Source organism: Artemia sp. Qi Xiang Cuo, chromosome 9 (genome assembly GCF_049724085.1).
Source record: "Artemia sp. Qi Xiang Cuo chromosome 9, ASM4972408v1, whole genome shotgun sequence".
In the NCBI taxonomy this organism is placed as follows: domain Eukaryota; kingdom Metazoa; phylum Arthropoda; class Branchiopoda; order Anostraca; family Artemiidae; genus Artemia; species Artemia sp. Qi Xiang Cuo.
The window spans coordinates 75,232,372-75,255,045 of record NC_142802.1 but is presented as its reverse complement, the minus strand read 5'-3'; the positions used below and the strand labels follow the sequence as shown (position 1 = coordinate 75,255,045).

General features: G+C 35.0%; 1 protein-coding gene across 3 annotated transcripts in view; it reads left to right on the top strand.

Moving 5' to 3' along the window:
* nAChRalpha4 (nicotinic acetylcholine receptor alpha4) overlaps positions 1 to 22,674 on the top strand; it is a 327,885-nt gene that overhangs the window by 156,655 nt on the left and 148,556 nt on the right. For all 3 annotated transcript variants that reach the window (XM_089094869.1, XM_089094868.1, XM_089094870.1), the window contains one exon: positions 20,054 to 20,190. In XM_089094869.1, coding sequence (XP_088950995.1) covers positions 20,054 to 20,190 — 137 coding nt within the window. The remainder of the gene's footprint in view (positions 1 to 20,053; positions 20,191 to 22,674) is intronic.

The following is a 22,674-nucleotide window of genomic DNA, read 5'->3' as shown; positions in this document are numbered from 1 at the left end:
TCCAAGTTTCTACGACATCTCCTTCGATACGAAGTTCCTTCGTCTAAAGGGGAAAAACTAATAATAAGTGTACATTGTGCCTAAATTGTTCTTTACTTAGGCAGCGCGATTGCGCTGCCTCTGATTTGCAATATTTTCCTGAAATTATTAGTTTTGATGCGAAGTGTTGAAATGCTTTACTGAGAATTAACAAAGGAAGAAATAAAATACTTTCTTGTGATTCCTTGGTAAGGATTCTTCTTCATTTCCATTGGCTTTGTCGTCTCTTATGTATTTTTGTAATGCGATTATACTATCAAACAGTTCGTTGTAACGAACTGTAAGTAAGAAGTGACTCGGCCCAATAGTAATTGAAACTCTAAAACACAGAATGTTTCTAACAGTATATACATCAAAAGAATAGGATTTTTATGCTGATTTCAAATATATAAGTTTAATTAAATTTAGTCTAACCCATCAAAAGTTACGAGCCTGAAAATATGTGCCTGATTTTTGTAAAAAAAGGCGAAACGCCCCCTAAAAGTGATAAAATCTTGATTAAAATTATACCATCAGGTTCAGCGTAACAGAAAACCCTACTGTAGATGTTTGTAGCTCCTATCTACAAAAATGTGGAATTTTGTATTTTTTTCCAGAAGGAAGATCCCGGATGCGTGTTTATTTGTTTTTTTTTCTTTTTTTCCAGCGGTGATTGTATCGATCCAGTAGTCCTAGAATATGTGAGAAGGCTCATTTGAACGGAAATTAAAAGTTTTAATGCCCTTTTTAAGTGACCAAAAAATTGGAGGGCAACTTGGCCCCCTCCCACGCTGTTTTTATCCCGAAGTCACCTAATCAACATTTTGAGATAGCCAATTTCTTCAGCATAGTCGAAAATGTAATAAATATGTCTTTGAGGTTGACTTAGTCCCCCACGGTTCCTGAGGAAAGAGCTGCAAGTTATGAACTTTGCCCATTGTTTACATATAGTATTGGTTATTGGGAAGTCTACAGACGTTTTCAAAAGGAATATCATCTGGTGGAGGGGCTCAGAGAAGGAGGTTACGTGTGAGGAACTTTCCATGGAGGATGTTTCCTTGGAGGAAGGGAAATTTCTATGAAGGGGGCGCCGGATTTCCCAGCATTATTTAAAAAACGATCAGAAATTAAAAAAAGAAAAAGTTTTTCATCTGAAAGTAAGGAGCAATATTAAAACTTAAAACAAACAGAAATTATTACGTGAATGAGGGGGTTCACCCCATAGTCAATACCTAGCTCTTTACGCTAAAGTTTTTTAGTGGTTTCAAAAGAGCTATCTGTTGTAACTAACGGCCTTTGTGATTAAGGGATTTGTGGTTCGAACTATATTCCACCTTTAGCTTAAAGAGCGAGGTATTGACTATGGGGCGAACCCCCTCATATACGTAATAATTTCTTTTCGTTTTCAGTTTTAATGTTGCTCCTTACTTTCAGTTGAAAAATCTAGTTTTTTTTTATTATAAGAAGTTATACTTTTTAAAGCTCTATTGGGTCATGTGGTGCTCATGGGTGGAATTTAAGCCAGTATGAGGAATGAAAAGGTTAATTTCATGTGATTGGCTCTTTTGTGTGAGATTTTTAGTCAGTAAAGAGAAAATAAGTTTTGAGTTTAAAGAATTCCTTTTACAATGAGCCCCTTTGTTTGTTTGAGGTACTAAGGAAACAAGCAACGAGAAACGGTCAAACAACAAAATGTCGATCATAAAGTTTGTACTTAATGTTCTCCCGAGCACTTTGTCTTACCTTTTTCTAAGAGAACATGCTGAAGACTATAACGATTCGAAACGGAATGGAAAGCATTGTAAAGCATAACTAAATAAAAATAAATTCAAAACACAAACAAATAGCTTATAAAAATCTATGCTCTTTCCATAAGAGTAAATTCCTACATAGTTTTATCAACATTTAATGGGAGTGATTTGTCAAAAGTCCACTATTGATTGTTAGAGTCTCCCAAGTTCACCAAGTTTAACGTTTAGTTTATAGGCCCCCTTTTTGTGTTTCTTCTTTGGTTTGCCCTAGCATAATTTAATAAGGATCGTCTTCTTGAATCAGGCTTTCAATTTCAAGCTTCAAATAGATGGACTAAGCAGTGTTTCAAAGGGGAACCATTAAACTCTGCAACAGACCCGTGAAACATTAATGTAAATATTAAGAATATTAGAAGGAAAAAAAATAATTTCGCAGTCAAAATGTTAATTCATAGAAAAAATCATGATCATTTTTTTTATTTGTTCACAAATAAATTCTTCAGAATTACCATTTTCGAAGTTCGAAGTGTCCAAAATTTTAAGTGTCCCTGCCCCACCCCTTCATTATCCATATATATCTGAAAATTTCAACTGGATCCACCCAGTCGCTTCCAAAATATTAAAGATATGATATTTCGATGACCTGGATACATATTTTGTCTTTCAATCTACCTCTTAATCCTCTTCTTTTGACTTTCATCTTAAAATAAGGTCTTTTAACCCACCCAAAAATCCCTGACTGTTTTGTCTCCATCCTTCAAGCCATTCCCGGGATACATGAAACTTGGACCTTTTGACAATTATGAACAAAATTAATTTCTCAAAATGTAGATCCTATATCATGCGGCTTGCGGGTCCAAGTAGCAGAAAAGTGCTCAGGGGGTTGGCTCGATGCATTAGCTCGAGAACTTAAGAGGATGGTTTTTGAGCCAATGGAAAAAAATTAGTCATTTTCGACTCCTTTTTATTGAAGGGGGAGGGAGAGGCTTGTTCAGAAACAATTTTGTGCCTTAGGTCTCTTTTTCCAAAGACTTACGGCTGCAAGTTTCAAACTGATCAAAGAAAAAATGTTTTTTTTGTACCGTTTCCAGACTCAGGTATAGCTTAATTTGTAGTTTTTTTTACCTAGAGAAGGATTCCTAGGAATTTTGAGCCACTGGGCCCCCGAGGTCAAGTATGTTCCACTTATGGCCCTAGCCCCAGAGGCCGTTGGGGATTCGTCATTCCCAAAACTCTATTCATTGGACGATATGACTATACTGAAGAAAACAACTGTTACAAAGTTTTGGTCAGATGTCTTGTGGGTAATGGGGGACCAGGTAAAAAGGATCGAGAAATTAGAAAAAAGGGCACGAGAAGGGGCCAACTACTCTACAGTTACTTTTGACTCCTCAAAACGAAACTAGAGCCTTCAATTTTCAGTTAAAATAACCCCTCTCCTAAGTTTATGTGACCATTCCTTTCAAACAGTTCATGGTGACGAACTGTAAGTAAGGAGCGACCCGGCTCAATGGTAACCGAAACTCTAGAAAACGGTAGTTTGATACAAATAGATACATCAAAAGAATAAGATTTTAATGCTGATTTCAAATATATAATTTTCATCAAGTTTAGTCCTACCCATCAAAAGTTACGCGCCAGAAAAAATTTGGCTGATTTTCGAAAAAAGGGGGAAAGACCCCCTTAAAGTTATAGAACCTTAATGAAAATCACACCATCATATTCAGCGTATCAGAGAACTCTACTGTAGTGGTTTCAAGCTCTTATCTACAAAAATGTGGAATTTTGCATTTTTTGCTAGAAGAAAGATCACGGGTGTTTGTTTATTTGTTTGTTTGTTTTTTTCGTTTTTTTTTCCCAGGGGTGATCGTATCAACCCAGTGATTCTAGAATATCGTGGGAGGGCTCATTGGAATGGAAATTAAAAGTTTCGGTGCCCTTTTTAAGCGACAAAAAAAAATGGAGGGCAACTAGGCCCCCTCCCACGCTCATTTTTTTCCCAAAGTCACCCGATCAAAATTTTGAGACAGCTATTTTGTTCAGCATGTTCGAAAATATTATAAGTATGTCTTTTAGGATGACTTAATACCCTGAAGTTCCCAGGGGAGGGCTGAAAGTTATGAACTTTACCCAATGTTAACATATAGTATTGGTTATTGGGAAGTATACAGACGTTGTCAGGGGAGATTCTTTCTGGTAGTGGGGGGGGGGTGGTCGGGTGGTATGTGAGAGGATCTTTCCAAGAAGTAAGTTTTCATGGGGGAAGGGACATTGCTATGAAGGGGGCGCCGGATTTCCCAGCATTATTTAAAAAAAGATCAGAAATCAAATTATAAATAACAAGTTTTTTTCAACTGAAAGTAAGAAGCAACACTAGAACTTAAAATGGACAGAAATTATAACGTATAGGAGGGGGTTCTCCCCCAAGTCAATACCTCGCTCTTTACGCTACAGTTTTTTTTAGTGCTTTCAAATTAAACGGCCTTTGTGATTCAGGGTTTTGTTAATTAAATTTTTTTTTAACTTTTAACGCAAAGAACGTGGTATTGACTAAGGGGAGAACCCCCTCATATACGTAATAACATATACGTAATAAAAAATAAACAATAAAAAAAACAAGCGATACTGCTCTATAGTAATCGAAACTTTTAAAAACGGAACTTTGATGTCAATAAATGTATCAAAAGAATGGGCTTATAATGCTGATTCTAAATATATGAATTGTGTAAAGTTTAATATTGCTCATCCATAGGTACGAGCCTGAGGAAATGTGCCTGATTTTTTTAGGAGGGGGAAAACATCTCCTAGAGTCTAAAAAATTTTATTGAAAATCACAATATTAAACTCAACCAATCATAAAACTCTCTAACGTATGTTTCAAGCTCATATCTGCAAAAATCTGCCAGAAGAAAAATATACGAATATAGAAGTTCGTTACGTAAGTTAATCTGTAAATTACGTCAGAACAAAATTTAGCGACAGCCATTTAGAAAAAGAAAAGTAAAGTTTTTATGAAAATTTTGTTTACTTATTCAACGACGGTGAGCCAAAATAAAAGCTGCATTAACTAAAAAACGATCAGAAATTAAATAAAAAAACAAGTTTTTTAAACTGAAAGTAAGGAGCGACATTAAAACTTAAAACGAACAGAAATTATTCCGTATATGAAAGGGGCTGTCCCCTCCTCAACGCCTCGCTCTTTACGCTAAAGTTTGACTCGGTCTCACAACTTTATTCTTTAAAACAATAAAAAACTTTAGCGTAAAGAGCGAGGCGTTGAGGAGGGGACAGCCCCTTTCATATACGGAATAATTTCTGTTCATTTTAAGTTTTAATGTCACTCCTTACTTTCAGTTTAAAAAACTTGTTTTTTTTTATTTAATCATACGAAGTGACCGATGAAACAACAATACATTGAAGGGGCATAGCTATTTAGGCAAAGCCACAGTGCTACCACTAGCAAAAGAGACCGCTGCACAGTACATTTCCTACTTTGGTGTGTACGATGAAGCGTAGGCCTACAGTTTGGGCGCTGAGAAGGTAGAATCACCCTTCTTATTGCGGTGTATTTTGGAAAATACTATTTTCTTTTGAAAAGCAAACGCTCCAAGTGAAGGCTTTTTTTCAAAACACTGTTACGCACAGGATGAATTTTCAAACAGTTGGTGGTAATGAACTGTAAGAAAGGAGCGATGTGGCTCAGTAGCAACCGAAACTGTAAGAAACAGAGTCTTGATAATAATAGATACATCAAAATAATCGAACTTAGATGCTTAGTTAAAATATATAAAATTCATGAAGTCTAATGTTACCCATGAAAATTTACGAGCCTGAGAAAATTTGCCTAATTGTTGAAAAAGTGGGGAAACACCCCTAAGAAATTAAGTGATTTCAATGAAAATCACACCATGAGGTTCAGGATATAAGAGAGCCATATTGTAGAGGTTTCAATCTTAAGGCTATTCTTGCGTCTGTTGTATCGACTGGTTATGACTTTAACTCAGATATTACAAGTCTGTCAGTTCGATCCGATATAGTCCTTGATGCTTTTTCTGCTTATAAAATAGTCAAGAAAAGTGTTGATTATTCATATATTCACCAATCTGGAAGTTTGTCCAATATTGACCATGTAGTTTCCTCACAAAATATTAATATATCGACTGTTCTTGTTCATGAAGACGATCGTGATATTGACCACCTCCCGATTTCGGTATATGCTTAACTAGTTACTTTCCGTTCTACTAGACCATTTACACAAAGTTCTAAGTGGTTTTACAGGAATAACTGGAGAAGAGCTAATTTTCACTTTATATTACTACGTTGTCCGCGTTATTGGGTTGTATAAAAGCTCATTACCATTTGCTTCAAGAATCTGACCGTTTCTTAAATGATAAGCAGTCTCTAAATGAATATTATGATAAAATAATTAGGTGCTTAAAACAAGCAGAGGCGACTGCTGTTCCTCTAGAAAACATTAAAGTTAAAACTAGAAAACCAGAATGGGTTTTGGACCCAGAATTAAAAGTTGTAAAGAATAAAGCTAAGTCTTGGCTACGAATACGGGTGTCTTGCGGTCGGCCAAATCGAGGAGTTGTCTTCGATCTGAAGCAAAGTACCAAGCGTGCTTATAAAAAACGTTTACGGCAGTTTAGGGTATCTGGTTTTGATTTTCCTGCGTCAAGAAAGGAGTGGTCTTATGTTCTGAAGTCGGATAAGCTTAGTAGTGAGTTTTCTGAAAGTCCTATAGCAGTTCATACTTGGGTGTTGTATTATAATGATATTTTCAGCAAGGTGAACCGGGAAGTTGAAAAGCTTTTTAGTAATCTTCTTGAGTCGTGTTTGCCTAATCATATTTCTCAGAGTAATGTATTACCAGTTTCTGCTGTTGATATTGGTTAAGCTATTAAGAACATGCAATCTAGCTCTGTTGATCAAGACGGACTTTCTTCTTATCATATAAAAGTACTTTGCCCAGCTTTGATAGATCACCTTCAGCTACTGTTTCAGATGTGTTTATCTACTTCTACGGTTCCCAACGGTTTTCTCTGGGGCACAGTGACCTCGGTTTTGAAGCGTGGAAAAACTTCGTCAGAGTGTAGTTCTTATAGACCAATTACTGTTTCGTGCAATCTTAGCAAAATTTTTGTATATATTCTTCTCCCTTTCATTTCAGAAAGTGTTGACTTTGGTGAAAACCGATATGGCTTTCAAAAAAGGCTGGGATGTCAGCACGCCCATCGTTTTCTAGCTTCCCTCCTGTTGCAATCTGTTAATAATAAATCTCCTCTTCATATCTGTGCTCTTCATCTTTCGAAAGCTTTCGATAGTACAGAGTCCACTCGCATGCACTTTATTCTCTTTTTTCCACCAATAATATCCTTTCTATTGTTGTTTTGCTACGGTGCTGATATTCGAACTCTTCTATTCGGGTAAAATGTAATGGAGTAGTTTCTGATTCAAAGGTGTTTCTTCGGTGCGGGGTCCGTCAAGGTAGTGTGCTTTCTCCAATTATTTGTAAGTTATGTATTGCTCCTATCCTTTCACCTTTGCTTTCGACTTTCATTTCTGATGGAATTGATGTCTCGTATCTTGCTTATGCGGAGGATGTTCTCCTTGTCAGTCGTTCAAGGGCTGGGCTCTCACATTCTGTCAGCTGGATCTCAAACCAGTTCAGACGGATTGGGCTTATGTTGAACGTTGGTAAGTGCGAATATACTTCATTTAATTCAAGTGCTAGTCTCCCTCTTAACTGTGTTTTTTTCTCTACTCCCTGTGTCGGTGGCTTGGTCTTCACATAACTAATAATCTCAAAACACTTCGGGCTCCGACAGTTTCTAATGAAAAAAAAAAAAATCAGATAGGATATTCGAAAATTGTTGCAAATAGAGGGAGGTACAATAGAAAAGCTCTTGGAAAATTTAATTCTTCTTTTTGCGATCATTCTATTCTTTTTTTTTTATCCGGTTTTCTTCCAATTCTGAAGCCTAAAGATCGGAAATCTATCCGGACTTTTTATTTTAAATATTCTCGGTACCTTTTGTGCCTCCCTCCGTGGTTCCGGAACCGGCATCTATTATCGCGATTCAGCCTCCCTGATTTACGGGAAAAAGTGACTGTGCTTGTGGGAAAGCTGTCGTTATCTGCAGGTCTTACTGTGCATCATAATTTACGTCGTTTTATGTAAATAATTGTTAAGTATGCGAGTTTGCTATGAACTTTGCCCAATGTATACATATAGTATTGAATATTGGGAAGTATACAGACGTTTTCAAGGGGGATTTTTTCTGGTAGTGGGGGGGATGGGGGTTACGTGGGAGGATCTTTCCATTGAGAAAGTTTTCATGGGGGACGGGAGATTGCTATGAAGGGGATGCCGGATTTTCCAGAATTACTTAAAAGAAAACGATCAGAAACTAAATAAAAAGTAAACAAGTTTTTCACCTGAAAGAAAGGAGCAACATCAAAACTTAAAAAGAACAGAAATTATTAAGTATATGGTTAGGTTCGCCCCCTAATTAATACCTCACTCTTTAGGCCAAACATTTTATTACTTTAATAAGAGCTATTTATTCTAATTAACGGCCTTTGTGATTAAGGGTTCATTTTTAAAGAATTGGAACAAAATTCAAACTTTAGCGTAAAGAGCGAGGTATTGGCTACGGGGCAAACCACCTAATATACGTATTAAAAATATGTGAATATAGAAGTTCGTTACGTAAGTTAATTCGTAAGTTACGCATATTTATTACTAATAAAAACGTTCGTAAATAAAATTAAACAACTTTTGAGAAAGTCATTTAACCAAATAAAATTAAAATAAATATATATAATTTTTTTTTAATTATTCATGTACGGTGAGCCAAAATCAAAACTTCCATTAATTCAAAAACGTTCAAAAATTAAATAAAAGAACAGGTTTTTTTAACTGAAAGTAAGGAGCAACATTAAAACTTAAAACGAACAGAAATTATTCCGTATATGAAAGGGGCTGTCCCCTCCTTAACGCCTCATTCTTTACGCTAAAGTTTTTTATTGTTTTAAAAAAAAGAGTTGTGAGAAAGAGTCTAACTTTAGCGTAAAGAGCGAGGCGTTAAGGAGGAACATCCCCTTTCAAATATGGAATAATTTCTTTTCAGAAGTTATAATGTCGCTCCTTACTTTCAGTTAAAAAAACTTGTTTTTTTTTATTTAATTTCCGAACGTTTTTTAACTAATGCATTAATTAATTTTGAACGTTGCTTCTTACTTTCAGTTAAAAACACTTGTTTTTTTTTTATTTAAACCAAAGGTGAATGAATTAGGTGCTTTTGCTCATTATTGAATTGCTGAGACGAAAGAAAAAAACAACAAATCTAGCAATAACGCTCCTGAATTGGAACGTTTGTTCCTGAAAATAGATAATAACACATGGTTTAAGGAAAAGAGCGTGGTCGAGGGGGTGGCGTTCCTCTCATGAAAAAGGATAATTCTTGTTATTTTTGGTTTTACTTTAATTGTAAAAATAAGTTTTTAAATTCTATTTTGTTTAAGAACAGCAAAATGGAGTTCCTGTTGGAATAAGATATATATTCATATAAATCCTATTTTTCAGCAAAACAGAATATGAAAGAGTTCTATTTAAAGATAAGATAAGATACGTCTATCAAAAGTGTCCGAAGAATCGGAGTCAGGATGGAGTCAGTCTCTTAGCGTCAGTCTGAGGGGTGTCTTGTTGTTCGACTTTATACATGTTCGGTTTAGGTTATTACTTTTCTTCCAAGCACTTTTTTTGGAAATCTCTTTTTGAAAATTAATCCTTAAATGAATCATCCCACTCAAGTACAGCTTTCATGTTACTGTCTATGAGAGCCGATAATTTTATTTTGATTGTCAGTAGGTCTCCTTAGAAAGTTACTCGAATTTAGAAATAAAAAGGGAACCAAGTGACAGAATATTCTTTATTACACAAAATTTAAAGCAACATCTTCAAGTGACAACTGAGCACAATCTTCAGTCAAATTAATATTCGTTCGAGATGTTTTCTAGAGTAAATTGTTACTATTTAGTGCTTCTAAATTCAATAAAAGGTGAACAGCCAGCTGGATGTTTTCTAGAGTAAATTGTTACTATTTAGTACTTCTAAATTCAATAAAAGGTGAACAGCCAGCTGGATGTTATCTAGAGTAAATTTTTACTATTTAGCACTTCTAAATTCAATAAAAGGTGAACAGCCAGCTGGGTGTTTTCCCGAGTAAATTATTACTATTTAGTACTTCTAAATTCAATAAAAGGTGGACAGCCAGCTGGATGTTTTCTAGAGTAAATTGTTACTATTTAGTACTTTTAAATTCAATAAAAGGTGAACAGCCGGCTGAATGTTTTCTAGAGTAAATTTTTACTATTTAGTACTTCTAAATCAAACAGTTCGTGGTAACGAACTGTAAGTAAGGAGCGACCCGGCTCAATGGTAACCAAAACTCTAGAAAACGGTATTTTGTTACAAATAGATACATCAAAAGAATCAGATTTTAATGCTGATATCAAATATATAGGTTTCATCAAGTTTATTTCTACCCATCAAAAGTTAGGCGCCTGAGAAAATTTGGCTGATTTTCGAAAAAAGGAGGAAAGATCCCCTAAAAGTTATAGAACCTTAATGAAAATCACACCATCATATTCAGCGTATCAGAGAACTTTACTGTAGAGGTTTCAAGATCCCATCTACAAAAATGTGGAATTTTGCACTTTTTGCCAGAAGAAAGATCATGGATGCGTGTTTATTTATTTTGTTTTTTCCAGGGGTGATCGTATCGACCCAGTTGTCCTAGAATATCGTGAGAGGGCTCATTAGGACGGAAATTAAAAGTTATAGTGCCCATTTTTAAGTGACCAAAAAAATGGAGGGCACCAAGGCCCCCTCCCACGCTCATTTTTTCCCAAAGTCACCTGATCAAAATTTTGAGATAGCCATTTTGTTCAGCATGTTCGAAAATATAATAAGTATGTCTTTTAGGATGACTTAGTCCCCCAAAATTCCCGGGGGGAGGGCTGAAAGTTATGAACTTTACCCAATGTTAACATATAGTATAGGTTATTTGGAAGTATACAGACGTTTTCAGGGGAGATTTTTCCTGGTAGTGGGGGGTGGGTCGGGGGTTATGTGGGAGGATCTATCCATGAAGGAAGTTTTCATGGGTGAAGGCACATTGCTATGAAGGGGACGCCGGACTTCCCAGCATTATTTAAAAAAAGGTCAGAAATTTAATATAAAAAAACAAGTATTTCAACTGCAATAGCAGCAACATCGAAACTTCAAACGAACAGAAAATATTACATATATGATTGGGTTCACCCCGTAGCATGGGCACCCATATGGGGGGGCAGGGGGGGGGCTCTTGCCCCCCCCCTGGCTGAATGAATCTGCCTTATTTTTATATTTTTGTTCTGAGATTTCTATTATATAGCATTAAAAGTAGCAATTAGACGAAGTTTGCCCCCACCTGGAATTCAGCTTATGGGCGCCCATGCCCCGTAGTCAATACCTCGCTCTTTAAGCCAAAGATTTTTTAGTACTTTCATAAGAGCTATTTATTCTAATTAACGGCCTTTGTGATTAAGCGGTCATTTTTAAAGAATTGGAACAAAATTCGAACTTTCGCTTAAAGAGCAAGGTAATAACTAGGGGGCGAACCCCCTAATAAAAAAATTAAAAATATATGAATATAGAAGTTCGTTACGTAAGTTAATTCGTAAGTTACGCATATTTATTACTAATAAAAACGTTCGTAAATAAAATTAAACAAGTTTCGAGAAAGCCATTTAACCAAATAAAAGTAAATTAATATGACAATTTTGTTTTAATTATTTATGTACGGTGAGCCAAGATCAATACCTGCATTTATTTAAAAACGTTCAAAAATTAAATAAATAAAAAAACAAGTTTTTTAAACTGAAAGTAAGGAGCGACATTAAAACTTAAAACGAACAGAAATTATTCCGTATATGAAAGGGACTGTCCCCTCCTCAACGCCTCGCTCTTTACGCTAAAGTTTGACTCTGTCTCACAACTTTATTTTTTAAAACAATAAAAAACTTTAGCGTAAAGATCGAGGCGTTGAGGAGGGGACAGTCCCTTTCATATACAGAATAATTTCTGTTCGTTTTAAGTTTTAATGTCGCTCCTTACTTTCAGTTTAAAAACTTGTTTTTTTTATTTAATTCAATAAAAGGTGAACAGCCAGCTGCATGTTTTCTAGAGTAAATTGTTCCTATTTAGTACTTCTAAATTCAATAAGAGGGGAACAGCCAGCTGGATGTTTTCTAGAGTAAATTGTTACTATTTAGTACTTCTAAATTCAATAAAAGGTGAACAGCCAGCTGGAAAAATTAGATTTTTCCCTACAAATTAAAAAATACGAAAGATAGTTTTGGCTGAAAAATTTCTAATAGCTTTGGAGTTACAAATTTGAAACAAAATTTGTTACAAAATCTCTTCGAAAAAGAGGATTTCAAGACAAATTTTCTTACATTAAATTTCTTTTCAGTGACAAGAAACTTCATTGGACTTAAGTCTTTTTAATGACTCTAAGAAAAACATTTTTTCACGGCTTAGAAAACAAACAAGTTAAAATTGGAACCAATTTTCAAATTTTATTGACATTTTTACTTGGAACTCCCTCCAAGGAAAACCTCCCCTAATCCTACAGCGGTCTGACATCTATTTTTTCAGTAATTTTACAAAAAAATCTATCGCAACTTAATCAAACAGTTCGTGGTAACGAACTGTAAGTAAGGAGCGACCCGGCTCAATGGTAACCGAAACTCTAGAAAACGGGTTTTTGATACAAATAGATATATCAAAAGAATCAGATTTCAATGCTGATTTCAAATATATAACTTTCATAAAGTTTAGTGCTACTCATCAAAAGTTACGCGCCTGAGAAAATTTGGCTGATTTTAAAAAAAAGGGGGAAAGACCCCCTAAAAGTTATAGAACCTTAATGAAAATCACACCATCATATTCAGCGTATCAGAGAACCCTGCTGTAGAGGTTTTCAAGCTCCTATCTACAAAAATGTGGAATTTTACATTTTTTTTGCCAGAAGAAAGATCACGGGTGCGTGTTTATTTGTTTGTTTTTTTTGTTTTTTTTTTCCCAGGGGTGATCGTATCGACCCAGTGGTCCTAGAATATCGTGGGAGGGCTCAGTGGAACGGAAATTAAAAGTTCTAGTGCCCTTTTTAAGTGACCAAAAAAAATGGAGGGCAACTAGGCCCCCTCCCACGCTTATTTTTTTCCCAAAGTCACCCGATCAAAATTTTGATATAGCCATTTTGTTGAGCATGGTCGAAAATATAATAAATATTTCTTTTAGGATGACTTAATCCCCCGAAGTTCCCAGAGAGAGGGATAAATGTTATGAAATTTACCCCATTTTAACTTAGTATTGGTTTTTGGGAATTATACAGAAGTTTTTAGGTGTTTTTTTTTCTGGTAGTGGGAGGGATGGCTGGGTCGGTGGTTATGTTGGAGGATCTGTTCATGAAGGAAGTTTTCATGAGGGAAGGGAAATTGCCATGAAGGGGGCGCCGGACTTTCAAGCATTATTTATTGGTTATTGGGAAGTATACAACCATTTTAAGGAAGGATTTTTTCTGGAGGGGGGAGGGCTAGAGGAGGGGGTTACTCTGGAGAATATTTCCGTTGAGGATGTTTCTTTGGGGTAAGGGACATTTCTATGAAGGGGGCGCCGGATTTCCAAGCATTATTTAAAAAACGATCAGAAATTAAATAAAAAAACAAGTTTTTTCAACTGAAATGTAAGAAGGAATATTAGAACTTAAAACAAACAGAAATCATAACGTATGTGAGGGGGTTCTCCCCCAAGTCAATACCTCGCTCTTTACGCTACAGTTTTTTTTTAGTGCTTTCAAAAGAGCTATCTATTCTAATTAAACGGCCTTTGTGATTCAGGGGTTTGTGAATCAAAATTTTTTTTAACTTTTAATGTAAAGAGCGTGGTATTGACTCTGGGGAGAACCCCCTCATATACGTAATAACATATACGTAATAAAAAAAACAATAAAAAAACATGCGATACGGCTCAATAGTAATCGAAACTTTTTAAACGGAATTTTGATGTCAATAAATGTATCAAAAGAATAGGTTTAAAATGCTGATTCTAAATATATAAATTTTATTAAGTTTAGTATTACTCATCACAGGCTACGAGCCTGAGAAAATTTACTCGATTTTTTAAAGAGGGGCCCCTAAAAGTGAAAGAATTTTAATGAAAATCACACCGTCAGATTCAGCGTATCAGAAAACCTTATAACATAGGTTTCAAGCTCATATCTGCAAAAATCTGCAACTTTGTATTTTTTGCCAGAAGAAAAATATACGAATATAGACGTTCGTTACGTAAGTTAATTTGTAAAGACATCCATTTAGCAAAAGAAAAGTAAAATTTTTATGCAAATAAAAGCTGCATTAACTAAAAAACGGTCAGAAATTAAATAAAAAAAAACAAGTTTTTTAAACTGAAAGTAAGGAGCGACATTAAAAATTAAAAATAACATAAATTATTCCTTATATTAATGGGGCTGTCCCCACCTCAACGCCTCGATCTTTACTATAAAGTTTGAATATTTCTAAAAAATTTATTTTTTTAAAAAATAAAAAAATTTAGCGTAAAGAGGGTGGCGTTGAGGCGGGGACAGCCTATTTCATATACGGAATAATTTCTGTTCGTTTTAAGTTTTAATGTCGCTCCTTACTTTCAGTTTAAAAGACTAGTTTTTTTTATTTAATTTCGCTGTAAGGCTCCTTGGCCAGGAAGGAGCATGAAAACAAAAACACCAACAAAAAATATAAACAAAACACCAGAATCCAGTTGCAAGTTAGCCAGGAGAGTAGCGTGTTATTCCATCATCGCAATTAGACATCCAACCCAATCCAGAGACAAGGAAAACCAGAAAAAACTGAATTATTAATTATAAATCCTCAATATTACTTTTTGAAGATACCAAACGAGTGGCAGTTTCGTGGCGCAGTCTCTGGAATCGTATTCCATATCGTGTTAAAAGCTATCAGAGGTTTAAAGTTAGACCACATTGATGGAGTATAATGAATCTGTAGGTTGTTGGTACTGTTCCATATCATGTTACAAGCTATCAGAGGCTTAAAGTTAGATCACATTGATGGAGTATAAGGAATCTGTAAGTTGTTGATACTGCTCCATTTCATGTTACAAGCTATCAGAGGTTTAAAGTTAGACCACATTGATGGAGTATAATGAATCTGTAGGTTGTTGGTACTGTTCCATATCATGTTACAAGCTATCAGAGGCTTAAAGTTAGATCACATTGATGGAGTATAAGGAATCTGTAAGTTGTTGATACTGCTCCATATCATGTTACAAGCTATCAGAGGTTTAAAGTTAGACCACATTAATAGAGTATGAGGAATCTGTAAGTTGTTGGTACTGTTCCATATCATGTTACAAGCTATCAGAGGCTTAAAATTAGATCACATTGATGGAGTATAAGGAATCTGTAAGTTGTTGATACTGTTCCATATCATGTTACAAGCTATCAGAGGTTTAAAGTTAGACCACATTGATGGAGTATAATGAATCTGTAGGTTGTTGGTACTATTCCATATCATGTTACAAGCTATCAGAGGCTTAAAGTTAGATCACATTGATGGAGTATGAGGAATCTGTAAGTTGTGGGTACTGTTCCAAACCATGTTACAAGCTATCAGAGGTTTAAAGTTAGACCACATTGATGGGGTATAAGGAATCTGTAAGTTGTTGGTACTGCTCCATATCATGTTACAAGCTATCAGAGGTTTAAAGTTAGACCACATTGATGGAGTATGAGGAATCTGTAAGTTATGGGTACTGTTCTAAATCATGTTACAAGCTATCAGAGGTTTAAAGTTAGACCACACTGATGGAGTATGAGGAATCTGTAAGTTGTTGGTACTGTTCCATATCATGTTACAAGCTATCAGAGGTTTAAAGTTAGACCACATTAATGGAGTATAATGAATCTGTAGGTTGTTGGTACTATTCCATATCATGTTACAAGCTATCAGAGGCTTAAAGTTAGATCACATTGATGGAGTATAAGGAATCTGTAAGTTGTGGGTACTGTTCCAAACCATGTTACAAGCTATCAGAGGTTTAAAGTTAGACCACATTGATGGTGTATAAGGAATCTGTAAGTTGTTGGTACTGCTCCATATCATGTTACAAGCTATCAGAGGTTTAAAGTTAGACCACATTGATGGAGTATGAGGAATCTGTAAGTTATGGGTACTGTTCTAAATCATGTTACAAGCTATCAGAGGTTTAAAGTTAGACCACATTGATGGGGTATAAGGAATCTGTAAGTTGTTGGTACTGCTCCATATCATGTTACAAGCTATCAGAGGTTTAAAGTTAGACCACATTGATGGAGTATAAGGAATCTGTAAGTTGTTGATACTGTTCCATATCATGTTACAAGCTATCAGAGGTTTAAAGTTAGACCACATTAATGGAGTATAATGAATCTGTAGGTTGTTGGTACTATTCCATATCATGTTACAAGCTATCAGAGGCTTAAAATTAGATCACATTGATGGAGTATGAGGAATCTGTAAGTTGTGGGTACTGTTCCAAACCATGTTACAAGCTATCAGAGGTTTAAAGTTAGACCACATTGATGGGGTATAAGGAATCTGTAAGTTGTTGGTACTGCTCCATATCATGTTACAAGCTATCAGAGGTTTAAAGTTAGACCACATTGATGGAGTATGAGGAATCTGTAAGTTATGGGTACTGTTCTAAATCATGTTACAAGCTATCAGAGGTTTAAAGTTAGACCACACTGATGGAGTATGAGGAATCTGTAAGTTGTTGGTACTGTTCTATATCATGTTACAAGCTATCAGAGGTTTAAAGTTAGACCACATTGATGGGGTATAAGCAATCTGAAAGTTGTTGGTACTGTTCTATATCATGTTAGAAGTTATCAGAGGTTTAAAGTTAGACCACATTGATGGGGTATGAGGAATCTGTAAGTTGTTGGAACTGCGGAGATGATAAGTCGTTGAGCATAAATAAAACATATATTACTGCGCAGTGCAGCAGGAAAATGGTTTTGCAACATTAAATCAGTGAAAGAAGCACAAGACAGAAAGTTAAGAGATTTTGAAACTGAGCAAGTTTTTAAGTAACGAAGGGTCAGTGTATTATATAAGAATCCTTGCTTTAACATAAAGTTTCAGATCAATTTTTTTTTTAATTTATAACAAAAAAAAAGGAAATCATACGATTTAGAAAAAGAGCCATATAGAAAAAGAGCCCACTCTGTACGCCAGAGTTTTACTAAAGATTTATTGAATGTATCTTAGAGTTGGCTTATCAAACTGGTTCATGCACGTTTCTTATAGACCAATCACCTTTTAAGGCTATTGAGCTGAAAATTTATTTATTCAAAGCAATTAAGAATAACTGAGCCTTGTCTTTTTCGAATCAGTGTGGACAAAATTTCTTATGAACTATAAATTTGCTAGTATGTTTTAATCAGCCTTTTCCGCCTTTTTCTAAAGTTATTTAATGTTTCTTATCCTACTACATTTTTGTTTGTGCAACCTAAATTATTGAATTTTACATATTTGTAGTTAGCATAAGAAGGATTTTGATGCAAGAGTTTTCAGAAAAAAAAGAAAAAGAGCATAAATAGAAATAGTTCCATTTTCATCACTTTGTATAACACTAATAACCACTCACAACGCTTAATCAAAAGACTAGCAAAACTGACAGGGAGAGGACAATTGCCACCTAGGCTTCAAAAAATTGTTCTTTGTATACCATCTTTAAGAATATTTTTAATTTCTATTAAAGATAAGTCTATAAGCCCTTTCAGCTATATTTTGGGAATGGACACCGTTCTAAAAGATAGTCAGTAAAAGTAAGAAGAGTAATATCAAATTTTGAAGCAATCTTATTTTGTGGGGGTAATTACTCATCGTAAATTCCGCTCTAAAACAAAGTAAAAAAAAGCTATGTTCCTATAAAAACGGAAACAACTAAACCACAAAGAATCAATTAGACCGACTTTCCGTATTAACTAAAAATTGACAAGCTATCTACTGTATTTTAGTATTAAACTGAACCCCCTCCAGCCAAAGTAATTAAATTCTCAAAAAATCCTAATTAATGCATTAACTCAGAACAAAATTTCTACAATCAAATTCTTCCACCCTTTTCATTTTATTTATCTCTTTTCAAAAAATCTCCGCAGTCTCCAGTTTCAGTATATAAAAATAAGTGATTAAGATTCGAGATTTAATTTGGGCAAACAAGAATTGTTTAACTGCGCCTTGCTTTATTGCTATATCTTTGTACTCGTCAGCGCTTATAAATAAGGATTCAAGTGGCAAAGTCTAGCACTCACATCTCAATGATTTCCGTAGTTTTTGCTTCTCTTATGTCAGCACAAAATCTGAACAAAAGCCAGAATTGGGCTTCCAGGACGAATATGATAGATAGCTTAGGCGGTCTAGGGGAAAAGAAATATCCCATATCCTTTTTCAAAACATATCCGTATCTTTTGCTGGTTAGAAAATGATTTATCTGAATATCTAAATCATTTATTTACGGATGTAATCTGAGACAATTGTCTACTACTGCCAACGATTGATCATTGCATTCTAGGCAGGGTTGCCACCCTGTAAAAAATGACAAGATTTTAGTTGTTTTTCTTGGTGATTTTCTTCAGAAATGTAGAGATTTATGTGCTGATTCAGTGTTTTTTTTTGGTTAGGCAATACAAAAAAAACACTAGAAATAATGGTAAATCACTAGGAGTGTCGACCCTGATTCTAGAGAATTGAGCTGATTTTTCGACTTCTAATACTAAGAAAATCAGAGCAGAGATATAAAAGGACTACTTGTAAAACATTTCCTAACGCAACAACTTTTTGTTTATTTTACTGGTTCAGGTGAACCAATGGTTCGCACAGGCGAACCAATGCAACGAGATCAATATTTTGATGTTTTTGAAGGCTTGGCATTTTATACAGGTGGTTATAAAATCAATCTAGTTATGAAAAAGCGGTTTTATTTGTCCCCAAAAATAAAGCATAATGTGATTGACTAGCACAAATACGTCAAAAATGTAAACCAATGAGACTAAAGTACCGTTTTATAACAGGATAGTAACAACTCTTTTGCTTTGTAAAAGGATTTAGCCCTTTTCAAATATCAACTTTAGTTTTGTATATATAATTAAGAAACGTTTAACAAATTTTAAGTTTGTTCAGTGTACTTATAGGTGTTTTTTCCAGGTTTAGAAAAGGATTTGACCACAGCTTATGGTTTAAAGCAGTAGATTAAATTGAACAGTAGAAGAAAGGGAATGTGCCAGAAGTAGAAAAAAAAACTAAAAAGTAAATATACTAATAGCTAATTAAAAATATACTAATTTAAACTAATAGCTATCAAAATGACGAGGGTCCCAACTGAAATTAAAGGAGTATAACCAAAAAAAGGATGTTATTATCTAGTAATATGCCCAATCATCTTGAAAATCGGAATCAAAGATTTTTCTTGTCTCAATAGGAAATTAAAAGTCTAAAAAACCAAATTCAAGAACCATTTTAAAAGCCAAAGGCTCGGAATCTTACCTCTTCTTGCCAATGTAGGACTAAATTTGCTGACTACCCCCATAAAATTCTGTGTTGTAAATCTTTTGTATGTACATATATATACTAATGTCTTTAAACGAGCAATAATTGTATATGCCTGTATATTTTCTCGAAAAAGGTTCCATATTTTTTTTGGCAAATTGGTATCCTGGGATTTTCTGACATAGAAAAGCGATCTATACAGTTCACGAGTTTAAGAAAATTAGTTAAAAGCCTTAATTTTGGAAAAAAAAAACCGCGAGTGACATATTTTTGAGCACATCTCATGAGCATAGATACGTCATATTTGCCTCAGTAGTGGTAGTATGGTTTTAGTATCTATGATGCAGGTATAATTACGTAAGAAACATATGATTAAGAAAAATCACATGATTGACGGCATATTTATCAGCACATTTCAAGAAAATAAATTATATGATTTCTCCCCCCCCCCCGGAGTGAACGTATCGTTTTTATATCTATGACACATACAACATTAAAAAAGGAACATAGCAAAGCATAAAATATAAAGTGTAATTTTTCTATTTACAAAAGGGGTTTTTCTATAGGCTACTTTTTCTTACTTGTAGGCTATGTATTACATATGTAAATGTTTTTATTTATAGGTGACCCTGTCGATATCTATTTTGATTAGTCTACACGTGTTTTTCTTGCTGGTAGTAGAGATTATACCACCTACAAGCTTGGTTGTTCCATTACTTGGAAAATATCTCATATTTGCCATGATTTTGGTATCTATTAGGTAAGTTTTAAACTATACGTAGATTTATATACAATAACTATTTTTGGTAGTTGGCGGGAAAAGATTTTGAGAGGGGTTTAAGCTATTAATATAGAGAAGGCCAGGGGAGCTGATGATCATTACCTCAAATTAGGGTAAAACCCCTTTTTTCAAAAGGGGGTTGCCTGCATATGTACTTGCCTAGATGTATCTTTTAATGGGGTCTGTTTATTTAGCTTGACTTATTCCAAATAATAGATGATTAGTTTAGCTCGTTGTATTGGTTTGAACTAATGAACTAAGGCCCGAAGTATAATATAATAAGGCCCGATTCAGGCCCGGATCATTATCAAACAGTTCGTGGTAACGAACTGTAAGTAAGGAGCGACCCGGCTCAATGGTAATCGAAACTCTAAAACACGAAATTTTGATACCAATAGATACATCAAAAGAATCAGATTTTAATTCTGATTTCAAATATATAAGTTTCATCAAGTTTAATTTTACCTATCAAGTTACGCGCCTGAGAAAATTTAGCTGATTTTCGAAAAAGGAGGAAAGACCCCCTAAAAGTTATAAAACCTTAATGAAAATCACACCATCATATTCAGCGTATCAGAGAACCCTACTGTAGAGGTTTCAAGCTCCTATCTACAAAAATGTGATATTTCCGTTTTTTGCCAGAAGAAAGATCACGGATGCGTGTTTATTTTTTTTTTGTTTTTTTTTCTTTTCCCAGGGGTGATCGTATCGACCCAGTGGTCCTAGAATATCATGGGAGGGCTCATTGGAACGGAAATTAAAAGTTCTAGTGCCCTTTTTAAGTGACCAAAAAAATGGAGGGCAACTAGGCCCCCTCCCACGCTCATTTTTCCCCAAAGTCACCTGATCAAAATTTTGAGATAGCCATTTTGTTCAGCATGGTCGAGAACATTATAACTATGTCTTTTAGGATGAATTAATCCCTCGAAGCCCCCAGGAGGAGGGCTGAAAGGTTGAAATATAGTATTGGTTATTGGGACCCGGCTCAATGGTAACCGAATCTCTAGAAAACGGAATTTTGATACAAATAGATACATCAAAAGAATCAGATTTTAATGATGATTTCAAATATATAAGTTTGATCAAGTTTAATCCTACCCATCAAAAGTTACGCGCCTGAGAAAATTTGGCTGACTTTCGAAAAAAGGGGGAAAGACCCCCTAAAAGTTATATAACCTAAATGAAAATCACACCATCATATTCCGCGTATCAGAGAACCATAATGCAGAGGTTTCAAGCTCCTATCTATAAAAATGTGGAATTTTGCATTTTTTGCCAGACGAAAGATCCCGGGTGCGTGTTTATTTATTTTTTTTCCCCCAGGGGTGATCGCATTGACCCAGTGGTCCTAGAATATCGTGGGAGGGCTCATTGGAATGGAAATTAAAAGTTCTAGTGCCCTTTTTAAGTGACAAAAAAAAATGGAGGGCAACTAGGCCCCCTCCCACGCTCATTGTTTTCCCAAAGTCACCTGATAAAAATTTTGAGATAGCCATTTTATTCAGCATGTTCGAAAATATTATAAGTATGACTTTTAGGATGACTTAATCCCCCGAAGTTCCTGGGAGGAGGGCTGAAAGTTATGAACTTTACCCAATGTTAAGATATAGTACTGGTTATTGGGAAGTATACAGTACAGACGTTTTCAGGGGAGATTTTTCCTGGTAGTGGGGGGGTGCGGGCAGGGACGTACGCAGGGGGGGCCTCCGGGCCCGCCCCCCTCGAAATCTCACGATTTTTTTCATTTTCCCATAATTTTCTGATTTTTCTCACGGAATAATGGGTTTGAAGGATTTGCCCCCCCCCCCCTGAAACAAATTGGGCCCCCCCGAAACAAATTCATGCGTACGTGCCTGGGGTCGGGGGTTATGTAGGAGGATCTTTCCATGAAGTAAGTTTTCATGGGGGAAGGGACGCCGGACATCCCAGCATTATTAAAAAAAAGATCAGAAATTAAATATAAAAAAACAAGTTTTTCAACTGCTACAGCAGCAACATCAAAACTTTAAACGAAGAGAAAATATTACATATATGAATGGGTTCACCCCGTAGTCAATACCTCACTCATTAAGCCAGAGATTTTTTAGTACTTTCATAAGAGCTATTTATTCTAATTAACGGCCTTTTTGATTAAGCGGCCATTTTTAAAGAATTGGAAAAAAATTTGAACTTTCGCTTAAAGATTAAGGTATTGACTAGGGGGCGAACCCCCTAATATATGCATTAAAAATATATGAATATAGAAGTTCGTTACGTAAGTTAATTCGTAAGTTACGTATATTTATTACTAATAAAAACGTTCGTAAATAAAATGAAACAAGTTTCGAGAAAGCCATTTAACCAAATAAAAGTAAATTAATATGAAAATTTTGTTTTAATTATTCATGTACTGTGAGCCAAGATCAAAACCTGCATTTATTCAAAAACGTTCAAAAATTACGGAAAAAATACGGAATAATTTCT